This window comes from Aotus nancymaae, unplaced genomic scaffold (genome assembly GCF_030222135.1).
Source record: "Aotus nancymaae isolate 86718 unplaced genomic scaffold, 86718_ANA_hifiasm-v0.15.2.pri h1tg000012l, whole genome shotgun sequence".
Classification (NCBI taxonomy): Eukaryota; Metazoa; Chordata; class Mammalia; order Primates; family Aotidae; genus Aotus; species Aotus nancymaae.
Genome location: NW_026988423.1, coordinates 5,728,878 through 5,751,659, shown reverse-complemented (window position 1 = coordinate 5,751,659; position 22,782 = coordinate 5,728,878). Strand labels below are relative to the sequence as shown.

General features: G+C 38.0%; 1 protein-coding gene across 1 annotated transcript in view; it reads right to left on the bottom strand.

Moving 5' to 3' along the window:
- The window catches only part of ARHGAP42 (Rho GTPase activating protein 42), a 306,538-nt gene that overhangs the window by 201,764 nt on the left and 81,992 nt on the right, over positions 1-22,782 (bottom strand). The window contains exon 3 of the mRNA XM_012454896.2: positions 5,750-5,811. Coding sequence (XP_012310319.2) covers positions 5,750-5,811 — 62 coding nt within the window. The remainder of the gene's footprint in view (positions 1-5,749; positions 5,812-22,782) is intronic.

Genomic DNA, 22,782 nt, shown 5'->3' with positions numbered 1-22,782 from the left:
TTTTAGATAAGGGATATTAAACCTATACTATCATTGTTTTAATAACATCATATGACTGGAAGTGTTAACTTATCACTGCAGTGTTTAGATCTGTGTGATTAGTGATTATTTTGTGTATAATCTGTGGAAATGCATTCCATTAGACTTGTATCTATACTTTTCTTCATTACATTGCACATTATTTATTTTAGACCCTTTCTGAAACAACAGGTAAAGCAATCAAAACTCACAGTATGATCTCACCCATGAAAGCAGAACTTATTCCTTGCCCCAACAACAGAAACATGGCCAGAAGAAGAAATGAAGATCTTTGAAACACTGAGGGTCAGATCTTCATCTCCATGGCTTATAAGACACTCTACCACATTCTTGAGCCATTTTCTCTCCTTGGTTTCTGTCCTTGACTCTGTCATCATACTGGATGATGTCAAGATCCTGCCTATAAAACATCCAAATCTCTGAGCTCAGCTTTCTAGATTCTTAAGACCTGTCTCCCAGCTCAGCTACATCCTAATCTCATCACTATCCAGATCAGCTCCAAAACCAAGCTCAGTGCATTTCACAGCTTCCCTGTCTTCAGATTCCCCTTTGTTCCCAGTGAACCTTCAACATCACTAAGTAGTTGTGCTTGCCATCTCTGCTTTCTAAGGCTATCAGTAACCTCCTGCCTCGATTATTGCTATACTCAACCAAACCCATTTTCATATTGCACAAATCCATGTCTCCTTAATCCAGCACCCTTATCTTCTGGGCCAATCATCAACTTGAATCTGATTTCCCAACTGTGCTTACTGTTCACGGTTCGGCACTGGGTATTCCTAGAAAAATCCACAAAAACAGGTAACTAGTCTATTCTTGACAGATTTATGATGTCTAACTTCAATTTCTCTTCATTGCTGACCGTAGTCCCCTTACTCATCTCTTGAATAACCTACCCCTGGCTGCTCTAAATCACTTCTGCAAACTCCTGGGCACAGCAAATAACCATTCCTTCATAACACTATTCTCAACGTGTCCAATCAACCATTTTGCTGTTTCACATTCCTACTACGTTTTCACCATTCCTCTTTCTTTTCTCTCGCCTTAAAGGAAGAGCTTTTCCTCTGAAGCCTAAAAAGTCTCTTCAGTGCTATGAGAACATTCCTTCGGATCTCTTTCCTCCCAAAAACAACAACATATTTTCTTCTATTCTTTAAACCAATATATTTTCTAGAATTAGAACCCACAGTACTTAGTTTATTGCTTTCCTGAACTATTTGCACAAGACCTGACTCACAGCCTCACCAACCCAGAACTATTTCCCTTGTTTCCATTACCCTTCTAATTCTTAACTTTCACATCTCTCTAACTCCTCTTTTCCATTTCTGTCATCAGATGCTCTTCTTGGCCACAAGTGCACATACTACCCAAGTCTCCCTGTGAAAGTCAGACTTCTATGGCTCAGCTCTCAGAGGTAGAGATACAAAGGATTACATATAAGGCGCTTAAAACAGCATGCTATTTAGGCTGTTTTAAGCCCTTTATACTCAAGATCAAAGTCACCTTCACAGAAAACCTTTCTTCGCCCCACCAGAAAAGGTCAGTCTCCCATAAAGGTATACACATTTCTAGTAGTGCAGATCACATTGCATGGCCGTCTCTCTGGTACTGGGACTAGACCCATGTAGCCTAATGGTTCCTAAAAGAATGTGATCACCCCACCCCCAAACACAACATTTCTTCCCCACCTTATCTCTTTCTCACATGGCTGCCAAAGTAATCTCTCCTGAATCATACTTAAATTCTCTCATTCTTTTCTCCAAAAACTTCTGGGAATTCTCCCACTACCTATAATAAACCCAACAACTTCTAGGCCTAGCCCTGTAACTCTGCATATGACCACGCCTATTAATCAATCCTCTACTAATCTTTTCTAAAAACCGTCTGCCTTATTCCACAAATGAGACAAAACTGTCTCCCACTTTGGGGCCTCTGTCCAAGATCATATGTATAACTACATGTCCCACTTGTGTGATCCTTCCCCAGCTCAGGCAATGGACCCTGTAAGTTAAGAGCACCTTAAAAACACCCACCTTCCTCAAACGGCTTCCTCTTATCAGTTCAGAAAAATAACACCGAACTGTGTCACGGTCCCAGAGGATTTAGTCTACACCTGAGTACTATATTGACCAGGCATACCTCAGGGACATTGTGGGTTCACTTCCAGGCTATTGCAATACAGTGAATATCACATTAAATATAAATAAAATACATAAATATAAAGTATATAAATTAAACATATGAATACATATAAATATAAATAAAGCAAGTTACATAAATTTTTGATGTCCAGTGCAAATAAGTTATATTTATGTAATACTGTGGTCTATTAAGTGTGCGATAGTGTCGTTTCTAAAAAAAAAATGGTGTACAGGCCGGGTACGGTGGGTTACACCTGTAATCCTAGGCCAAGCCAGGCGGATCACGAGGTCAGGAGATCAAGGTCATCCTGGCTAATACAGTGAAACCCTATGTCTACTAAAAATACAAAAAAAAATTAGCCGAGCATGGTGGTGGGCACCTGTAGTCCCAGCTGCTCATGAAGCTGAGGCAGAAGAATCACTTGAACCCAGGAGGCAGAGGTTGCAGCGAGCAGAGATTGTGCCACTGCACTCCAGCCTGGGCGACAGAGCAAGACTCCATCTCAAAAATAAAAAAAGATGTACATACCTTAATTTAAAAGTATTTCATGGCTGGAAAATGTTAACAATTATCTGAGCCTTCAGCAAGTGATAATCTTTTTGATGGTGGAGGCTCCTGTCTTGATGTTGATAACTGTTAAATGATCAGGGTGGTGGTCACTGAAGGCTGGAAGGGCTGTGGCAATTCCTTAAGACAACAGTGAAGCTCCTAACAATGACTGAGTCTTTCTTTCACAGATTTCTCTGTAACATGCAGTACAGTTTGATAGCATTTTACCCATGGTAGAACTTCTTTCAAAATTGAAGTCTATCTTGTCAACCCTGCTATTGTATTCACAACTAAGTTTATGTACTCTTCTAAATCCTTTGTTTTTATTTCAACAATATTGACAGTATGTTCACCAGGAGTAGATTTGATCTCAAGAAACATGCATTTTGCCCATCCATAGGAAGCAACCCCTTATCCATTTAAGTCTGAGCATGAGATTGCAGTAATTCAATCACATCTTCAGGCTCCACTTCTAATTCTAGTTCCCTTAAATCTTCCATCACATCTATAGCTACTTACTCCACTAAAGACCTGACCCTCTCCAAATCATCCATGAGGGTTGGAATCAACTTCTTCCAAACTTCTGTTAATATTTTGACCTCTTGGTGAGCATGAATCACTAGAATGATGAATCCTTTCCAGAAAGTCTTCGATTTACTTTGATGAGATCCATCAGAGGAATCAAAATCTATGGCAGCTGTAGCCTTGCAAAATGTATTTCTTAAATCATAAGACTTGAAAATCAAGTCTTTACTTGACTTACTCCCTGATCCATGCGCTGCAGAATGAATGCTGTGTTGACAGACGTGAGAACGACACTAATCTCCTTGCACATCTCCATCATAGCTCTTACGTAAGCACATACATTGTCAGTGAGCAGTAATATTTTTAATGATATCTTTTTTTCTGAGCAATAGGTATCAAAAGAAGGTTTAAAATATTCAGTAATGCTGTAAACTGATGTGCTCTCATCCAGGCTCCATCTTCTATAACTAGAGCCCAGACAGGGTAGATTTAGCATAATTCTTAAGAGCCCTAGGATTTCTGGAATGTTAAATGAGCACTGGCTTCAACTTCAAGTCACCAGCTGCATTAACACCTAACAAGAGAGTCAGCCCATCCTTTGAAGCCAGACACTGACTACTTTTATTTCATTGCTATGAAAGTCCTAGATGGCATCTTCTTAGGGAAGGCTGTTTTGTCTACATTGACATTCTGTTGCTTAGTATAGCCACCTTCATCCATGATCTTAGCCAGATCTTCTGGATAACTTGCTGCAACTTCTATACCAGCACTTCCAGCTTCACCTTGCATTTTTGTGTTATGGTGACGGTTTCTTTCCTTAAACCTTATGAACCAACCTCTGCTACCTTCAGACTCTACTTCTGCAGCTTCCCCATCTGCCTTCACAGAATTGAAAATAGTTAGGGATTTGTTCTCTATGGGCTTGGCTTAAGGAAATGTGGCTAGTTTGATTTTCTCTCCAGACCACTAAAACTTTCTCCATATCAGTAATAAGGCTGTTTCGTATTCTTAACACTTGTGGGTTTAACAGACTAGTACTTTTCATTTCCTCTAATAACTTTCCTTTGCACTCACAACTTTGCTAACTATTTGGTTCAAGAGGCCTAGCTTTAAGCCTTTGTCAGCTTTTGACATGCCTTCTTCACTAAGTTTAAATCATTTCTACCTTTTGGCTTAAAAAAGTGAGAGACACATGACACTTCCTTTCACTTGAATACTTAGAGGTCACTGTAAGGTTTTCAGTTGGCCTAATTTCAATATATTTATGTTTGAAGCATTAGAGAGATCTAAGGACAGGAAGAGAGATGGGGAATGGTTGGCTTGTAGAGCAGTCAGAACACACTCAACATTTATTGATTATGTTCGCAGTCTTATTTAGATAGGGTTTGTGGAGTCCCAAAAAAGTCATAATAGTAACACTAACATTCACTCATCACAGGTCACCACAACAGATATAATACTAATGAAAAAATGTGAAACACTGAGAGCATTACCAAACTCTGACACAGAGACAGAAAGTATACACATGCTGCCAGAAAAATGGTGCCAATACACTTGCTCAATGCAGAGCTGTCAAAACCTTTAATTTGAAGACAAAAACAAAACAAACGAAAAACAGAAACCACACATTATCTGCAAAATGCAGTACAGCAAAGCACAAAGAAATGACGTATGCCTGTATGTGTGTATATAATCCCCCAAGTGACAGTGAGGTCAGTTAAATCAGAGACAATGTATTAGATAAGTCTGTGATCCTCATTGTAGTTAACTATCAGCATCGTTATCACCATCAGCATATATATACTACCTGCCAGGTGCTGCTACAGATGCTTTCCAACAATCCTGTGGTGTATACACTACTATTTTTTCCATATTACAGATAAGGACATTGCATCACAGACAGAGAACATCACAGATATTTGAAAACACTGGGCATAAAATTATGTTTTTGAATGGATAAGTGTTTTACCAATAACTATGCTCTAATATCTTTGCATATATTAATCCATCAATCTAGAATGCTTTCCCCATCCTTCCCAGCCTAGCAAAATTCTCCCAACCTTCAGGGTTCAACTCAAACGTCACCCGTGAATGTTACCCTTGCAGGTACGTTCCTCCTTCCGTAAATTGTCTCAAACATTTGAAACATGTCTGTATTGTAACACTGAGGTTGTTGTAACTTCTAAACGTTTGCCGAATTAGAATGGGTTTCTTAATGGCAGTTTGTTCAACATTTTTAATCCGTTAAATGGCAAGCAAAATAAAGGTAATTGACATACACCAAGCAAATAAAATAATTAGAAAAAAATGGTATACCTTATTAGCAATATTTGATAATTGTAGTCACAAATCTTTAAAAAAAATACATGTAACAATTAGTACATGCGTCAAATCACGAGGTCTTGTATAAAGTTCTCTAGTTCAAGAGGTCTATTCTTTCTTTTTAACATGTTGAAACAAAGCAATATTCTTAACAAATACAGAACAGACTTACCAGTCTTCGCCTTTCTTCTTCCACTGCAATGAGTAGTCTTGCAAATTCTTTCAGTGACTGAGCTGTTTGGAAAAAATGAAACACATTCATTTTTTTATTGCTAATATCTAATTACAGAGGAAGAAACATTATAAGGAAGTTAGTTATTAATTTGTATATAGTATATTCAGTGATTTTATGTTTGTATAACCATTAAAGAGTATACAATAGGATCCCAATGACTAAAAGCTATGGATCAGAGATGTATGTTTGTCTGCATGCTACAAATTAAAGCCTAGCAGGAACCAACAATAATGGTTTTTCTTCAAAGACATTGGAAGAAGTATAACATATATACTTAATAAGTAAAATGTACACATACATTGATAAATATAGCACTGAAATAATTTGTAAGAAGTGACCTACAAATAATCAAACATTTTTAAGTCTATAAGGAAAAATAAATCTACTATTTGGTGTACTTAGAAGCAGCCAGGAATGCAAAATTTTCCACTGGCTTCTAGTAACTCAAGGGTCACAGATAATTGAAAACAGATTCCATATACTGAAGGAATTAACTCTACTCCCACATCCAAGGTAGGTTAGATCTTTGCTGTTCAATTCAGTGTGGTCAGAGAAATTAGTAACATCAGCATCTTGGGAGTTTGTTAGAAATGCAGACTCTCAGCCCACACCCCAGAATCTGCCTTTTAACAAGATCCCCTGGTGATCTGTTTCTGTATTAAAGTTGAGAGGCTTGCTTTAGAAAACTATCTGTACCTATATTGCTTTACTTTTAGCAGGAATTAGACAAGGACAGCAATTTAAATTGAAATGAGAAAGATCAAGTATTCAGAAACATTGTGGGAGCAAATAAAAACTAAGCAAACAAATTAAAGGGAGGTTATAATAGCATATTCTTTAAATATGTATAGGTCCAAATGACCATTATGGAAGAGCAATTCACCTATATCAACTTTTCACACCTAATGCTTAAAATGAATAATTAAGCAAAGTCAGAATGTTAGGGTCACAAAATGATAACACAAATAAACTTTCTGTTCTATGTCCCTTTTTTTTTTTTTTTTTTTTTTTTTTTTTTTGTGAGATAGGGTCTAGCTCTGTTTCTGTTGCCCAGGTTGTGTAGGTCAGTGGTGAGAGCTCGGCTCACTGCAGCCTCAACCTCCCAGGCTCAAGCAATCTTCCTACCTCAGCCTCCCAAGTACCTAGAACCACAGGAGTGTACCACACCGGGCTAATTTTGTTAATTCATTAATTTAGTAGAGACAGGGTCTCACTATGTTGCCCAGCTGGTCTCAAACTCCTGGACTCAAGTGATCCTCCTTCCTCGGCCTCCCAAATTGCTGGGATTGCAGGGGTGAGCCACTGCGCCAGGCCATACAGCCTTATTTGTTAGATTCCTAATCACTTCCTTTCCCCATCTTAATACTGAAAACATCCTGTGAGACCAGAAGTTTAGTAATTCTGGCATAAAGCCTACAATAAAGGCAAGTAAGTGAGAAAAACAAATCAAGAATCTCAAATCAAAAGAACTCATTAAAGAAAATAAAAAATATCTTCCATTTAAGAATTAAAAATTCCAACTTAAAATGTTGTTTTCTCTTTTCAGAATTACTAGGCTTACACCAGCCAAACTGGTATGAAATGCTAAACCCTATAATTATTTCATATTGGGTTTTATTCACAGTTACCATAACAGAAATCAATGGATTACCTGGGAGACTCTGGTTAATCCAATAAACACATTAATGACCTTTACTTTACAGTTTAGATAAATGAGATTTTAATTTCTTCAGAAATATTGGTATTAATGTTATAATACATTCCAGTTTCGATAACAGCAAGTTGAACAAAAAATTATTGTATAAATATAAAGAATATTTTAATTGGATTGTGTAACAGCATAACATATTTTTGTAGTTTCTTTTGGTAAGGAAAGTAGTCCATCATTCTGGTAGGTATCTACTGCCACTGAAGCTCTTGGTTAGTGAGCCTGAAGAAGTCAGCAAAACTCTGGGTGCTGGAAGGCAATGATAACACGTCTACAGAGAAAGAAGTCAACAGGTAAGTCAGTTTGGGCTGCCTGAGTATAGTAATAAGCATTTTTTTTTTAAAGAAAATTCCAAGTCAACGGTTAATTCCTGGAAAAACAAAGTTACATGAATAACACAATCATAATAAACTAAGTAGCTGAGTTGTAACTAATATGTACAAACTCACTACAAAATGACATGAAAACGGATTTTGCCAAAGTTGTTTTAACTATCGGGAGAATCAGAGAAAGGAATGTGTAAAACAGTATGAAGTAAAGACTTATGTGAAAATAGTATGAAGCCTAATGATAATTATCTAACACCGAAAAACAAATTTTAAAAAGAGCAGGATAATCATGGTCTTGAAAAAATTACAAGAAATGACTAAAAGTTCCAAGTAGTCTTTCCAAGAAAGTAAAATAAGTGGTGGGGACTGGCAGGATAAGAGATTGCTAGTTTTCATTAAGCCTAACAAAATCTGTAACTTTTCCAATAAATAATGAAAAATAAAACATGCTACAAACGCTTTATTTTCATACCAGTCTAAATGCTAGTAGGACATAGCAAATTTATTGTTAAATTTCCCAAAGGGCTAAATAAATACCTAGCACATAGAAGCCTGTCAACAGCTATTTTGGAATGAATGAAAATATAACAATATTAGATTGGCAAGAGGTACTAGAACTTCCCATTTGGTCAACCCAGGAAATGATCACTGGCCCATACAGCCCCAGGCAGTATTTCATTGGCCCCTGGGTATTGTTCTAAGAACAGCTGAAATCCACAGGCTTCCCCCAAGGTACCTCCTACCTCAAAGTTGTCTTAAATCAAATTTTGGTTACAAGTAAGAAAACAAGCTCTCATTTTGCTATTCTACCTTTTTGTTTAAAAGTTTATAACGATGTTTTCTATTTTACTTAAATGGTTTTCTGGTCTGTTTCCTACATGAATACCATTTATAGATTTAGTAAGATAATAGTTGATTATAATGGGAATGTCTGGGAAGAAAAATTTTAACATGCAAAAGCAATTGCATGTCTGATTCTCCACAACAAAAACTCCTCTCCCTCCAGCAGTTTTCTGAGACTGGCCCCAATTCGACAATACATTTTCTTCCCTCTTTTTCTTTTGTTGATTTTTCAGGGAAAGGACTTCAAAAAACTAAGATTGGTCTCTTTAAATTTTGTAGTCTTAGTTCCAGAAAAGTACATATTTCTTGGTACAAATGAAGACACTCATGTTTGTCACTTGTTCTACTAAAAAAAAAAAAAAAAAAAAAAAAAGCTGGGTACGGTGGCTCAGGCCTATAATCCCAGCACTTTGAGAGGCCAAGATGAGTAGATCACGAGGTTAAGAGATCGAGACCATCCTGGCCAACATGGTGAAACCCTGTTCTACTAAAAATACCAAAATAAGCTGGGTATGGTGGTGGGTGCCTGTAGTCCCAGCTACCTGGGAAGCTAAGGCTGGAGAATCACTTGAACCCAGTAGGCGGAGATTGCAGTGAGCCTAGATCACACCACTGCACTCCAGCCTGGACAACAAAGCAAGACCCTGTCTCAAAAAAAAAAAAAAAAAGTGCTAAGGACATTAAGTGTTCATTTTATGAATTAGTAACAGTGGCCTAATTTTTTAAGCCCATATCTGAAATTTACCTCTAAATCTTTTCATTTATAATGATATTAAAGTATCGTGTTAATAGTTTACTGGGCTTAACATAACCCAGATCTTTCCATGTTTTCTTAAACAGGAATTTACAATATAATATAGAGCAAGTACAAGAATATAAGGTATTATTATGAAAATTGCATTTTAAGACAACAGGCTAATGGGGGTCTCCAGTCACTTCCCTGCCTGACCCACCCACAAAGTCTAAAAGAAACCTCTGACACAAGCCAGGCAGATCCAAACTGCCTAGTGTGCCCCAGCAGCTCCCTAGACATGAGAGGCCAAGGTTAGAATTTCTGGTGCACAAGACCCAAAAATGTCCTAAGAGACCACGAAAACTGGGGAGTCTATTCTACACCAGACACTGGGCAAAAAGCATATAGAAAACCCCTCCCAGCACCTATCACTGTGCTTTATACAGAACAGTCATTGAGTCTGGGTGAACGCTTGAGCCATTTATTCTAAGGCTTTCCTTAAGCAAAATCTGAAAGTTACATGCAAATTTCTAATACTCAAGTATCAGCAATTATTTGTAATGGTTCATATAAATGAATATTAATATTTACATGAGGATCCAGACTAACATCTAATACAATAGCTGGTCTTAAAATTACAGATTTTAACCATAACAATATTTTTATGACAAGAGCTTGATTTAGTCAGTGATATATTCCAAAGCCAATACTTAATACACAGTGGACTGAAAATAGAAGATCATTAAATGAATTCTGGAGTTTAACAATACATTCTCACAATCTTATTGCTTTATAAGGAGAAACATACCAACTCTTATGCTAGGATTCATGAAATATTATGAAAAGGTAGGCCAGACACTTGGGAAACTACGTTAGCTATCCAAATTCCTGCCACCTGCATGAAACTTTCCTGACTGTATTTGATAATCTCTCTCCCTTCCTGTCCAGCTGGAGCAGGAGATTACTGAAGAACAATCAAAATATAGTTTTACTTATAAATGTTAACTTTCTAACAAATTTTTGAGGTTAAGAATATTACCATAGATTTCCTTTTTATCTCTACAACACAATATTGGAAAAACACTTTCAGAACAAAAACAAAAATCTATCACTCAAGTCTGTATATGACAGGTGCTGAGAGTATAAACATTCACAAACACAATAGTTGAATAATACCTAGATAGTAAGGAAATATAACGACGGCTTCTATATTTGCCAATATCATAAATTCTGAAACATTCCTAAACTGTCTAAAATACCTATTTTGTAGATTAATCTTTTTAGCAGGCTTAAATTTATCCTACTATTTTTGCCTGGAAGACCTGTTTAATGTCTAAAAGTAGAAAGGAAATTTTTAAAATTGCTCTCTGTTCATTGTTGACATAATTTCACTATCTTAATTACTAGGTAATATACCATCAAATGTTTTAACAATTGATCAGTTTGGGCTTTATGTATTTTCCAACTATAATAAGAATTGGGAAAGCATGTCTCTCTTGCATTTATATCATAATCAGACAATTCTATGCTAAAAATTTCTTCCAGAAGTCTTTCCTCAAACTTAAATAGCATATAAACATACCCAAGAAATAGTACACATCATAAATTCAGTGACATATACAATTATGTAAACAGCATACTATATCACATTATTAAACCGCACAAATCACTTATGACCTTCTGTAAGGGAGATGCTGCACTTCAGTCAGGAATCGGTCAAGGCAGCCATCTGGCACAGCATGACTCAGCAGGTTTGGAGCACAGGTGTACAACTCTGCACATTATGTAACCACACAAGATGCATTAGGTGATCACCCACAAGAGCACTTGCTTGGCTTGGAGCCACTACTGTCTATAAAAGGTATAATTACCCTGCTAATGCTCTCACCCAGGCTTCCGCCCATGGCTTGGTCACACTCATGGCTTGCTTGCGCCCCCAGTTCACTCACACCCAGAGAGAAAGTAAAGCCATATCAAAACTGTCTACTATTCCTCAAGCATTTTTTCCAGCTATCTGCCACTCATCCACCCACTTCTCTCCGTCCTCAGCTTGGGCTAGAACCTGACACTTGGCATAATACCCTCAGATATGCTACAGTAGAGAACTGGGTCAGCAGTTAAGAATTTAGACTTTGTTATATCTCCAGGAAAACATGAAAACCTATAAAGTCTGTAAAAGCCAGAATGAAACAATGCAATTACATTTTATAAGTTCAGATGATGCCCCAACAATAATCTTACTTTTCCATTTGGATGAGAGATGTAGGCTCTATAAAGTGGATGAGAGATGTAGGCTCTATAAAGTCCTTTCTTAGTATCCTTCTGAACTGACATTTCAGAGCAGGAAAAAAGTATTAAAACATTACCACTTAACTTGGATATGAGCTGGAGCAGATGATTTGGTCGTATGCTTCTAGATCTGGCCACACCAAGAAAAATAAGAGTAGGATAAACATATATAGACAAGTGACACCCAGCATTATACTACAAAAGCATGCAATAATCTAAGGACTATCGTATCAGTAGTTTATGCTTGGAACTTTCACTGAGAGGGTCTCAATTTTTTGAACACTTAAAAAATCAAAAGTAGCATGCTGACTGCTATATTCAATGGTAAGTTTTAAGAACAATTTAACCCATAACCAAAACAAGAAGCACAATCAGCTTGTGGTATGCCTAAGTAATAAATACCATGTCAGCAAAACAGACTGAGTTTTATTAAAAGTGACACCAACTCTCCCCCCAGATACTTAGTGTCTTTGATAGCAATTAATACCCTCACAGATAGGCCATCCACTCTGTCTGCAACACTGGCTTTATTTGCTACCATAAATACTAGTTATTATTTTCTAGAAGCATAAGATCAAATAAGATTTTTCCACTTCATTTGTGGCTTCAACCTCCACAGATGCTCAGTTGCAAAGTCAAAAAATTGCTTCCTATTAAATAAATCAACAGAAAAAAAGTCACAGCCCTACTGACAAATACTGGCATGTCACCGTAAATACAACCTAGTACTTGGAGGCATACATCCTTCTTCTAATAGTTCATAGCCCGGTAGAATCTAAAGTCTCACAGGAAAAACACATGGAAATTTAGTTATCATTGAGGTATCTAAGTCTGGTTCTTCACAATGTCCTCGTTGTGGTCAGAATTTTTTTAAATTGCCAAACACAAATCAAAAACAAGAGTCATCCTGAGAACAAGCTCTGAAATTGTGCATTTCTTCAATTATATCCTATCATTAAGACATCCCAATGAAGTTATGCAATTAAGTGAGTTAAGTTTAGGCAAATACGAAATATACCAAGTTGGAAGAGCTTACTAGACATTATTTGAGTAATTATAAAGTTGTTTAGTATCATAGCATAGTTCCTAATTAAGTATTAGGAAACAAGAAATGGGACAGTCCACAAATGAAAATAACAATAAAGTTAAACTTTTATCAAGTTGAGCAGATACTCTGCACATGGTTAGGGCCATTTCTGCCTCAGCACTTGTCCATCTTATCTATATTACAAGCACCTGTGCTGTATTCAGTCCCTCCAGCAATCAAACACCACCTTGGAATCCATTCATTTACCATCAGGGGATTTCTTTATGTCTTCCCTTGTTCCTGTTTATCCTCTAACCATACTACCCAGACTCTTGGCAGGGGTTAAGACCCATAATCTAGCCTCCTTTTAAATTCTCACTCAGCCCCTGTTCCCAGTGCCTCCCTCCATGCCTGGGTTCTGACACTGCACAGGTACCCAGGCACTAACCTGTGCCATACTTTAATCTTGTCTATCGATGTGGATCCCAACATTGCCTGCCAAACCACATTTGGGCTGCGATTCAGAACTTGTGAGCAAGTCTTTAATCTTTTGCTCTCTTCTGGTCTAACTGAATATTCTCATTTCTCTCATCCTCAACAGCATAACAACTTATATCAGGCTGTTTTCATGCTGCTATAAAGAATTACATGAGACTAAGGTAATTTATAAACAAAATAGGTTTAATTGACTCACACTCCTGAATGGTTGGGGAGGACTCAGGAAACTTATGATCATGGTGGAAGACAAAGGGGAATCAGGAACGTCTTACATGGCGGCAGGAGACAGAGTGCATGCAGGGGAAACTGTCACTTCTAAACCAACATACTTCATCAGAATTCCCTGACCATCAGGAGAACAGCATGAGGAAAACCGCCTCCATGATTCAATCACCTCTCTTGACACATGGAAGTTACAATTCGAGATGAGATTTGGGTGAGGACAGAGGCAAACCATATCACAGCTAGACTCGAAAGAAAGAAACTTGTAAGCCAGGGACTTGGCCCGTAGGAGAAACGTGCTCTACTACTGCTCCAGATTGTTAGGATTACCTATGAAAATTAACAATAATTATGATGACTCCAGGGTAAAAGTCACAGTAGATTACAGAAATAATTCTAAGCTATATATCTAATAGTTTTTCCTTAAGATATCCTCCCAGAACTAGCTTAAGACCACTTAGTAATACCTACTCTGCAACTGTCAAACTACAAGATAATTTGAGTTTAGGTATATACACTGATATATATACTAGGTTTATATAAATAGTAGGTGTATATATTTCACGAAAGGCCAAATTTTGGCAAATAGATACATGCAAACACAAAAAGGACAACGTTTCATTTTCACACAATTTTCGAAACTTAATTTCTGCTGGCTTATCCCTAGACGTCTTCCCACTATTTTATTACTTCAAATAAATTTTATCTAAATTCTTGAGAAGCCTTTACTGAGATTTTTGTCAATGTACTAAGTGTTGCTGTGCCTAATGAAGTCCTCAAGTCACATATTTTGTTGTTTTTTTTTTTGCAAGCACACTTAGTGTGCTCATGAAAATGAGGAACTGTGCAATTCTGATGTTACCTTGTTTTGTTTCGATGATGTTTAATCTATTTCCCAAAGCCAAAACCACCCCAATTCAGAAACCATTTTCCCATATGTGAGTATTCTCACATTTGGGAGTTCCTCTGCCAAGAGGCAGTGACATTACATATACTATCTCATTTAATATCCACATCATAATACGAGCTGCTGAAGTAAGTATTCTCATCATTTCACAGGGGAAAAAAGGACGATCCATCAGCTTCAGGCTTGCCCCACAATCCCAGAGCTAGTAGGTGGAGAAACCAGTATTTAATTTTGATTGTTTGATTCCAAAGTCTATTCTCTTCCAACAAACCATTATCGCCAAAGGGAAAAAATTAAAAAGTAGTGCCAACCTGCATCCTGCTACATTACAGAAGTAAAAGAACAGGCTTATCATCTTTAAAGGCAAACAGTTCCAAAGCTGTTTGTGCTCAAAGAGTAACCGGGCGCCAAGTATCCTGACTGAGGGGGAATAATCAGTAATTCGCTGCTGACAAGCAACCACTTACACCTCGCCCTGCTCCCATGCTTCCTGCCATCAGGAACTGACCTCCCAGCACTCCTTCACATTCCACAGGCTAAAGCACCCCATTCATGCTCTTCTGCACCCAAGCTCCTGCCACCACCCACCCTAGTGAAGCCTCAACATCCGCTTCCTTGCCCAGTGCTCTTTTCCACAACCTCTTAACCTCCAGTGACCTGTTCTCTGTAATTCACACACCCACAAGGACACTAAAAGTTCAAGCTATCTAACCCCTTTGCTTTTGCTTTTTGGCAATCCTTTTATTCAACTCTAGTTCACTCCTACTCTCATTTCCCACAGTGGCTAGCTGAAAAGAATTCTAGTCTTTCTCTCAAGAACCCAGCTCCAAGCTTTCCCTCACTCTTACCAGATGGCCCAGCCTCCTGATTCTGTGAGAGAAGTTCAAGACCCTGATCAGCACTGTCTGTATTCATTCTCCTCAACTCGTCTCCTGTCTCAGGAAAGGGGCCCTCTTCCTCTCAAAAGCCTACAACTCCACAGTAAGCCTCTAATCTCACTTATGTCTCTTCTCCTTCTCTTTCCCTCTCTATTATTTTCATCATCACTCCTCCCTCCTCACGATGCTGTTTCTTCTTACTCTTGGTCTGTAAACAAGCTCCAAGCAAGGGTCCCACTATCCTCATGAGGTCCAAGGAGCAGAAAAACATGGTGGCGGGAAGAGAGGAGGAGATTCACCTGACGCGGGGGAAAACATGGCGGGGGGGAAGGAGGAGGAGATTCACCTGACGCGGGTGCTAGCACTGTGCAAACCCCTTTAATGTTCACAACATCCCATGAGAAAGTCACATGTAAAATCCACAAATCTATCACCATTTCTGCATTTTTCAGATAGGAAAATTAAAGTGCGTGGGTTAAATAACATACATGGTCATAGAACTAATGACTTGCAGAGCTAAGTTTTGAATCCAAATTAGCTGACCTGAAATGTATACACTTTTCCACTACTGTAGGTATAGCCCCACAGCACCATCTCATCATCCCAAATTTAACAAATCAAATTAACTCCAGGGAATTTAATACTAGGGATTTCTTTTTGAATCCCAAATTTAACACATGTCAAACTAAATTCACAATTCTGTTCCACCCCCAGATGCCCTGGCACATAAGAATACATAAATGTGCTGGTAACACCATTCTCCTAGTAACACGAGTGATGAATAATCCTCAATCCTTTCTTCCATATATCCAGTCAGCAAATGCTGCTGATTTCTCTCTCTACCTTTCTTACATATCCATATAAGTCTCTTACTTCATCTCTGCTGTCATATTACATTAATTCCCCAGCTTCTGTGGCTCTAATTCTTTGTATGTAGGAACACCAGAATAAAATTCCTAGAGGGTACCTTTGATCATGTCATTATCCAATTCAAAATCTTCAAATGGTTTTTTAAAAAGGGTCCAGGCCAGGCGCGGTGGCTCACGCCTGTAATCCCAGCACTCTGGGAGGCCAAGGCAGGCGGATCACGAGGTCAAGAGATCGAGACCATCCTGGCCAGCAGGATACAAAAATTAGCTGGGCGTGGTGGCGTACACCTGTAGTCCCAGCAACTCAGGAGGCTGAGGCAGGAGAATTGCTTGAACCTAGGAGGCAGAGGTTGCAGTGAGCCGAGATCGCTCCACTGCACTCCAGCCTGATGCCTAGAGACAAAGTGAGACTCTGTCTCAAAAAAAAAAGGAGGGTCCAAACTCCATACTGCAAATAATTTGAGGCCTCCATGGTGTGGCCATAAGGTTCCCGGTATGTTAGTCCAAAATGCTACTATTTCTAATCTCAAACTCTGTCCTTCAAAACTACTACACATTCCTCTAATTTCCCATTACTGTGTTTTTCTTTTACCTATATTTTCTGGCAGCATCACAACTTACCATTATGACCCAGTTCAAATAACCTCCTCTCTTTAGGCATCTTTTGATGCCCCCAGCTGCAAGTCCTTCTCTGACTCTGATACTCTCACAGCATTCTATCCTTACTGTACCTAAAGCCCTGGGCACATTCTCCTTAACATTATACTGATTATAAGGTAAGTTATTTTTTGACATCCCCTTCTATTTTGTAAGTGTAACAAGAATACAAGATGATTTGATTGATGTTTGCATGCACTAAATTACTCCAGGAAGTTCTTTGCACTCAGAAGATACTCACTATTGGTAGAAAAGTTTAGAGAATCCAAAGTCCACATCAGCATGAACTAAGTAAGTCACACCTTGTATATTATTTCAATTTGAAAAGCTGCTTTCTTTTTCATCTCTGGGAAATTTGCACAGCATCTGCACCAGCTCATGAAAACCATCTCTTATTCTGAAAACATACTTAAAACCTATTCTCAGGCTGTGAAGGACAACATGATAAGAAATGACTAGGTTTTCCTACAAACAAGTGGCACTTACAGCTTTGGTGACTGCACTGGCACAATGCTCTGTCACAACACTGGAAATCAGGGATCTGATCATCCAAAAGGCACACTGCAGGAACAGACTAAAACAGTACCATGCTCCAACTGTGCCGCCTTCTGCACAGACCACAAGTCTACTGCTGATTTTTTGTTTCGTTTTGTTTTGAGACAGAATCTCACTCTATTGCCCAGGCTGGAGTGCAGCGTCGCGATCTCGGCTCACTGCAGCCTCCGCCTCCTGAGCTAAGATGATCCTCCCACCTCAGCCTCTCAAGTAGCTGGGACTACAGGTTTAATTTTAGGGGTTTCCCCATGTTTCCCAGGCTGGTCTCAAACTCCTGGGCTCAAGCAATCCACCCGCCTAGGCCTCTCACAAAGTGTTAGGATTACAGATATGAGGCACCATGACCAGTCAAGACTGGTGTTTAAAGCTGTAATTTTCCACAGGTGGCATGACACTAAGGAGCTCCGTAAAATAAAAGAATCCTAGGGCCACCACCTGGGGGAGTTTGCCTTAGTTCAGGTCTGCGGTGGAGCCCAGTAATCAAATTTGTAAGACTCCTCACAGTTGATTTTGACACTGGGCAGTTTGGCACCTCCTGACTTTGGGAAATAAAATGCAGGTTTTGTGTGAGGAATTAAATATTTAAACTATGTTTAAGTAGGAAATGCTTTATATTTCCATAAAATTTGTAAGGATCATCGTTACTTCCTTATTTGAAGTTCATGTGTATTTCAATGGCAGAAATAGCACTCTCAGCACTGAGATGTTATCTCTGAGTCCCAAAAAGCAAGCATGACACCAAAGCTCTTCTCTCCACTGCTCCCGGAATCATGACTCAGCAACTATCCTGAATTCTATCCTTGACAAAGAAATTGCTCCAAATTCCCCCTTTTTTAATCCTTTTATTCCTAGATAACTATCCAAGGCAAACATTTCTTTTATTGCTTGGTAAGGCCTGTGATTCAACTCTGTTCTTGTTTTCAGATTTCTCCCTCTCTATTCTGCCTCCTTTTCATCCCCAGATGTCTTCTTCCTTGCTCACACGTTTGTCCTTACTTTTTTATCCATGAGTTCCATTAATTTCTGAGTGTCTATATCCTTCCTCCTAACGCACTTCTAACAGACACAATCTCCAGGGCTATTGCCTTTCTGGTCCAAATATTTTATGTCAAAATTGAAACTATATTTTTATTATTTCATTCACATTTTAAGAAGTGTTCTCTTGATGCATAAAGAATTTTGTGATGTGTCTAATCTTTGACTTACTGTGAACTAACAAAGACTTCCATGTTATAATTCATCACATATATGGATGCTGGGAGAAACCTCCTGAAGCGCAATTGTAATCAAAAGCCTTGAGTGTTTTTTGAAAACCTGCAAATTAAACTCTGTACTACATAGCAAAGTCTTCTATAATATTCTCTGGCTCTCAATCCTTATACTCCAGCTAAGAGGATATCACATCCTGGTTTTCTTCAACATCACAAATATCAAGGTAATGAAAATTCAAGTGTGCAATCAGACTAAGTATGCCCAAGCAGGAAAAGAAGTCCAATGATCCAGAGCAGGAGGACAAATAGAGAATTGGGAAAATTCTCCAATGCTCTAAATGCATCAAAATAAAAAATAAAAAAATCTAGTGCTGGTGCGGCCAGCATGCCTCAGAGATATTTACTCCTTTTGCACCAAATGGTTTCAAATCCAGAATTAGGTCAATATCTTGGGAGCATATAAATTTGATAAATGGAGAACAAACTGAGCTTCATTTTACAGGCAGTTTGCTGTACCACCAACTTCTTAAAATTAGAGATATCTGTATAATGAAAGTATTACAGAAAAAATACCTAAATAATCATCGCTCTTTGTATCTCCGTTGCGCTTCTCACAGTCTAATATGCAGTGAACTTGCATGTTTTATCATCTAACTCCTCTGACAAGAACATTAACCCCCTTGGGGTGAGGATTTTTTCTGTTTTGCGCAATGATGTATCTTCAGCACCCAACATGGTACCTGACAAATCCTTGGTACATGGTAAGTATTTATTGACTGAATGAACAAGTAACCTCAAAGTCAAAGTTGACAACCTAGGAGCCAAGTTATCAAGGTTCTAGTACCCATATGACTTCAGAAAAATCATTTCACCTCCGGGTCTAAGGGAAAATATCAGCATTATCTCCCATGCTCACCAAAGTCTCTTTCTACTCTAGAATACTAAATTTGCGATTTGGGAAATCAAGCCAACATTTCTAGGTCAGAAGTAGCATTTTTTTTTCTGATCACTCAGGAAATAAAAAACAAAATGAAAACCAGCTCATGTTGTTCCTCCCCACACCCACATATACATAAAGTGGCAAAAGAAAGATCTCAGAATTATAGAAATTAGAACGGCAGCTCCCAGAGAGAAAGAGATAAACTACTCCACACCAAGAAAACACCTATGATACAATACCATCCTCAAAGGCTATTTTAAAGCTGATGAAGAATTTAGATTACACTATATTCAACATGGGGAGAGAAACTCCACAAAGAAAACCAGGAAAACACCAAAATAAAACCGGGTCAGTGGGCTGAACTTTGAGAAATGATCTATTACCACTGACCTCTTTCCAATTAACAAGTCCAGGCTGTGCGTTAACACCCACAAGGCAAACACTTATTTTTCTAGGATCTGACGTTAACCAGTAGGCACCCAACTAGGCCTAGTCTAGCTTGAATATGTTCTCTTAGCACAACAAGTTTTGTTTTTACACCATTCAAAACAATTGTGACTTCACTGTCATTGGTTGTTTAATGTTGGTGTCCTCCAACAAAAATTTAAACTACCTTGTGCCACACATAGTGGCTTAGATCTGGTTGATACTTGAGTATTTATGGAATAAATGAGTTATACAACCAGAAATGCAGGCACAGACAGGTTTAAAAGAGAGGCAAGAGAAAACTACAAAGCGGGTTTCTGACTCTAATTCCCATCGTCCTTTGGCTTTAACAATGCTGCTCTTATAGAAGAGCAAAAAACCTCTCCTATTATGAGTCTTCAATAACACTCGACCATGTTTCATACAGTGGATCCTGGGTAAGTCAGGTGGACCAATTTCATCACAGCTCTGCCCATATCCACAAATGTGCCAGCAATATTGCTTTTGGAATTACCAATACATTTTATAATATGTTAATTTACAAATATAAAACTTGCGAATAATTAGGGTCAAGTATATATTTCTGCCTCCCAAATTAGTGTGGGCCATAGCATTTACTGCCCTATCTAATTATTTTGTTGAGATTATTTTTTACTAACCACAGGTAAAAGTCCTGCTTGACTATCCAATTCCCTGAAATAAGCCTTTTTTAAAGTCATGTTACTTTAAAAGAGGGGTATTGTTACCACCTTAGTTTATAAACTTCATGTGCGCAAAATTTTAACCACCTTTTTCATAAACACAGTTCTTGTCACATAACAGGTAGTCAATAAATATTGAATAAATGCAAAAAGAATAAATTTTTAACTCCAGTTTGAAATTTATTTTGATATTTATAAATATTTTTAAAACTTTTTTTTTCTAATTTTTGAGATTGGAGTTTCACTTGGTCCCCTAGACGAGAGCGCAGTGGTGCAATCTCAGCTCACTGGAACCTCTGACTCCCAGGTTCAAGTAATTCTCCCGTCTCAACATCCAAGTAGCTGAGACTACAGGCGCGTGCCACTATGCCTGGCTAAATTTTATATTTTTAGTAGAGACAGGGTTTCACCATGTTGGCCAGGCGGGTCTCAAACTCCTGACTTCAGGTGATAATACCTGCCTCGGCCTCCCAAAGTGCTGGGATTACAGGTGTGAGCTACTGTGCCCAGCCAAAAATTTGCTCTAAATGATTCTAAAATACATGTACAAATTATTTATGTGTATATGTGTGTGCATGAATGTAAATATATGACCTATTTCCCTCTGAAAATTTAGATTAGCCTACTGAAAAGAACCATCATAGATATCTTCAAGTAAGTACATATATTATTTTTTATGTAAGGCTCTAAAATTCTACGTACCCTAAAGTAATTCATTTCTGTAAAAGTTTAATAGATTTTGCCAGGGGGCAGGGGGAGGCAGTTATTCACTCAACAAACATTTATTAAATCTTTGCTACAAATAAAGCTCTAAAGTACTATGTAGGAATAGGAATATGAGTAAAACTTTCAGACCTCAAAAAGCATATAATTTGCTACAGGAGATAAGAGAGTGAGCCCTCTGTACAAAAGCCTGGGCTATTTTTTGTTTGGCAGAACAAAGTCACAAAAAAAGAAATGAGGTTTCAGGGAATTCATGTATATCAATAAGTTAAAAGATAAATTTCTTTCCAGGCTTGTGACATGACAAGTTTTCAGGTTGTTTTTTAATGAAACACCTAAGTGTTTGAATTTCAAATTAAGTCAAATAATGTGCTTCAAAACACGAAGCTAATATGATAAAAGCATCTCTCCCAAGTAGCATGTTTTCTTTAAGAAAGGAACACCACCTGAAATGTGCAACTTTCCCAGCTGCTTCAATCCTTAATTGTGGGTGGTTTCTGTGTGGGTACAAAAATAAGGGTGGTTTTAAAAAAAAAAGGAGAACAATAATACAATTGTCCAACTGAGAGCTATTAAGAAGTAAAATATGCTTCCTCTGCAGAGTTGAAAAGAAAATGTTATTTGTATAAACAATTTAGGCATTTAGAAATGTTCCACTTTAATACACGACTTCCTGATTTATATAACCACATTTAAGTGGTTGTAATGAGGGTCTGTAAAAACTGATGGATACTTTTTTGATTCAGCAAATGAGAAGGTAATTTAACTTCCTTGAATTTAATAAAATATCACAGGTCTCTTTTAGAAAAGTTCAGCTGTGGTTGATAATGGCATTGCCTTTGATCTACAAACTTTTCCTAAAAATGCCCAAGAAGAATCTCATGGCTACAAACAATTTCAAATTTTTTTTTTTCTTAAGAGACAGGGTCTCGCCATGTCACCCAGGCAGGAGTACAGTGGTGTGACCAGAGCTTAATGTAACTTCAACTCTTGGGGTCAAGGGATGCTCCAGCCTCAGCCTTCTGAGTAGTTAGGTCTATAAGTGCATGCCACCATGCCTGACTAAACTTTTACTTTTTACGGAGATGCGGCCTCATCCAGGCTGGTCTGGGACTCCTGGTCTCAAGCATTCCTCCCGCCATGGCCTCTCCAAGCACTAGGATTACAGGTGTGAGCCATCACACCCCGCCCAATTCCACCTTTTCTATCACAATATAACTAGACAAATATTAAGAGTAAACCTTAAGAATGCATATTTGTAGCTCACAGCCAGTTCTGAAGAAAATTTTCACGGAAGCATTTTCGATAATTTAATCATTTAATTAGTTTAAGTCAAAAAACAAAATAGGTCTTTTTTTATCAAAATTATTAATGATCTTTTAAATGCATTTCCTGCATTTATTATGCCAGTTATAATTTTTAGCCTGAAGTGAAGGCTATTATCTCTCAAAATG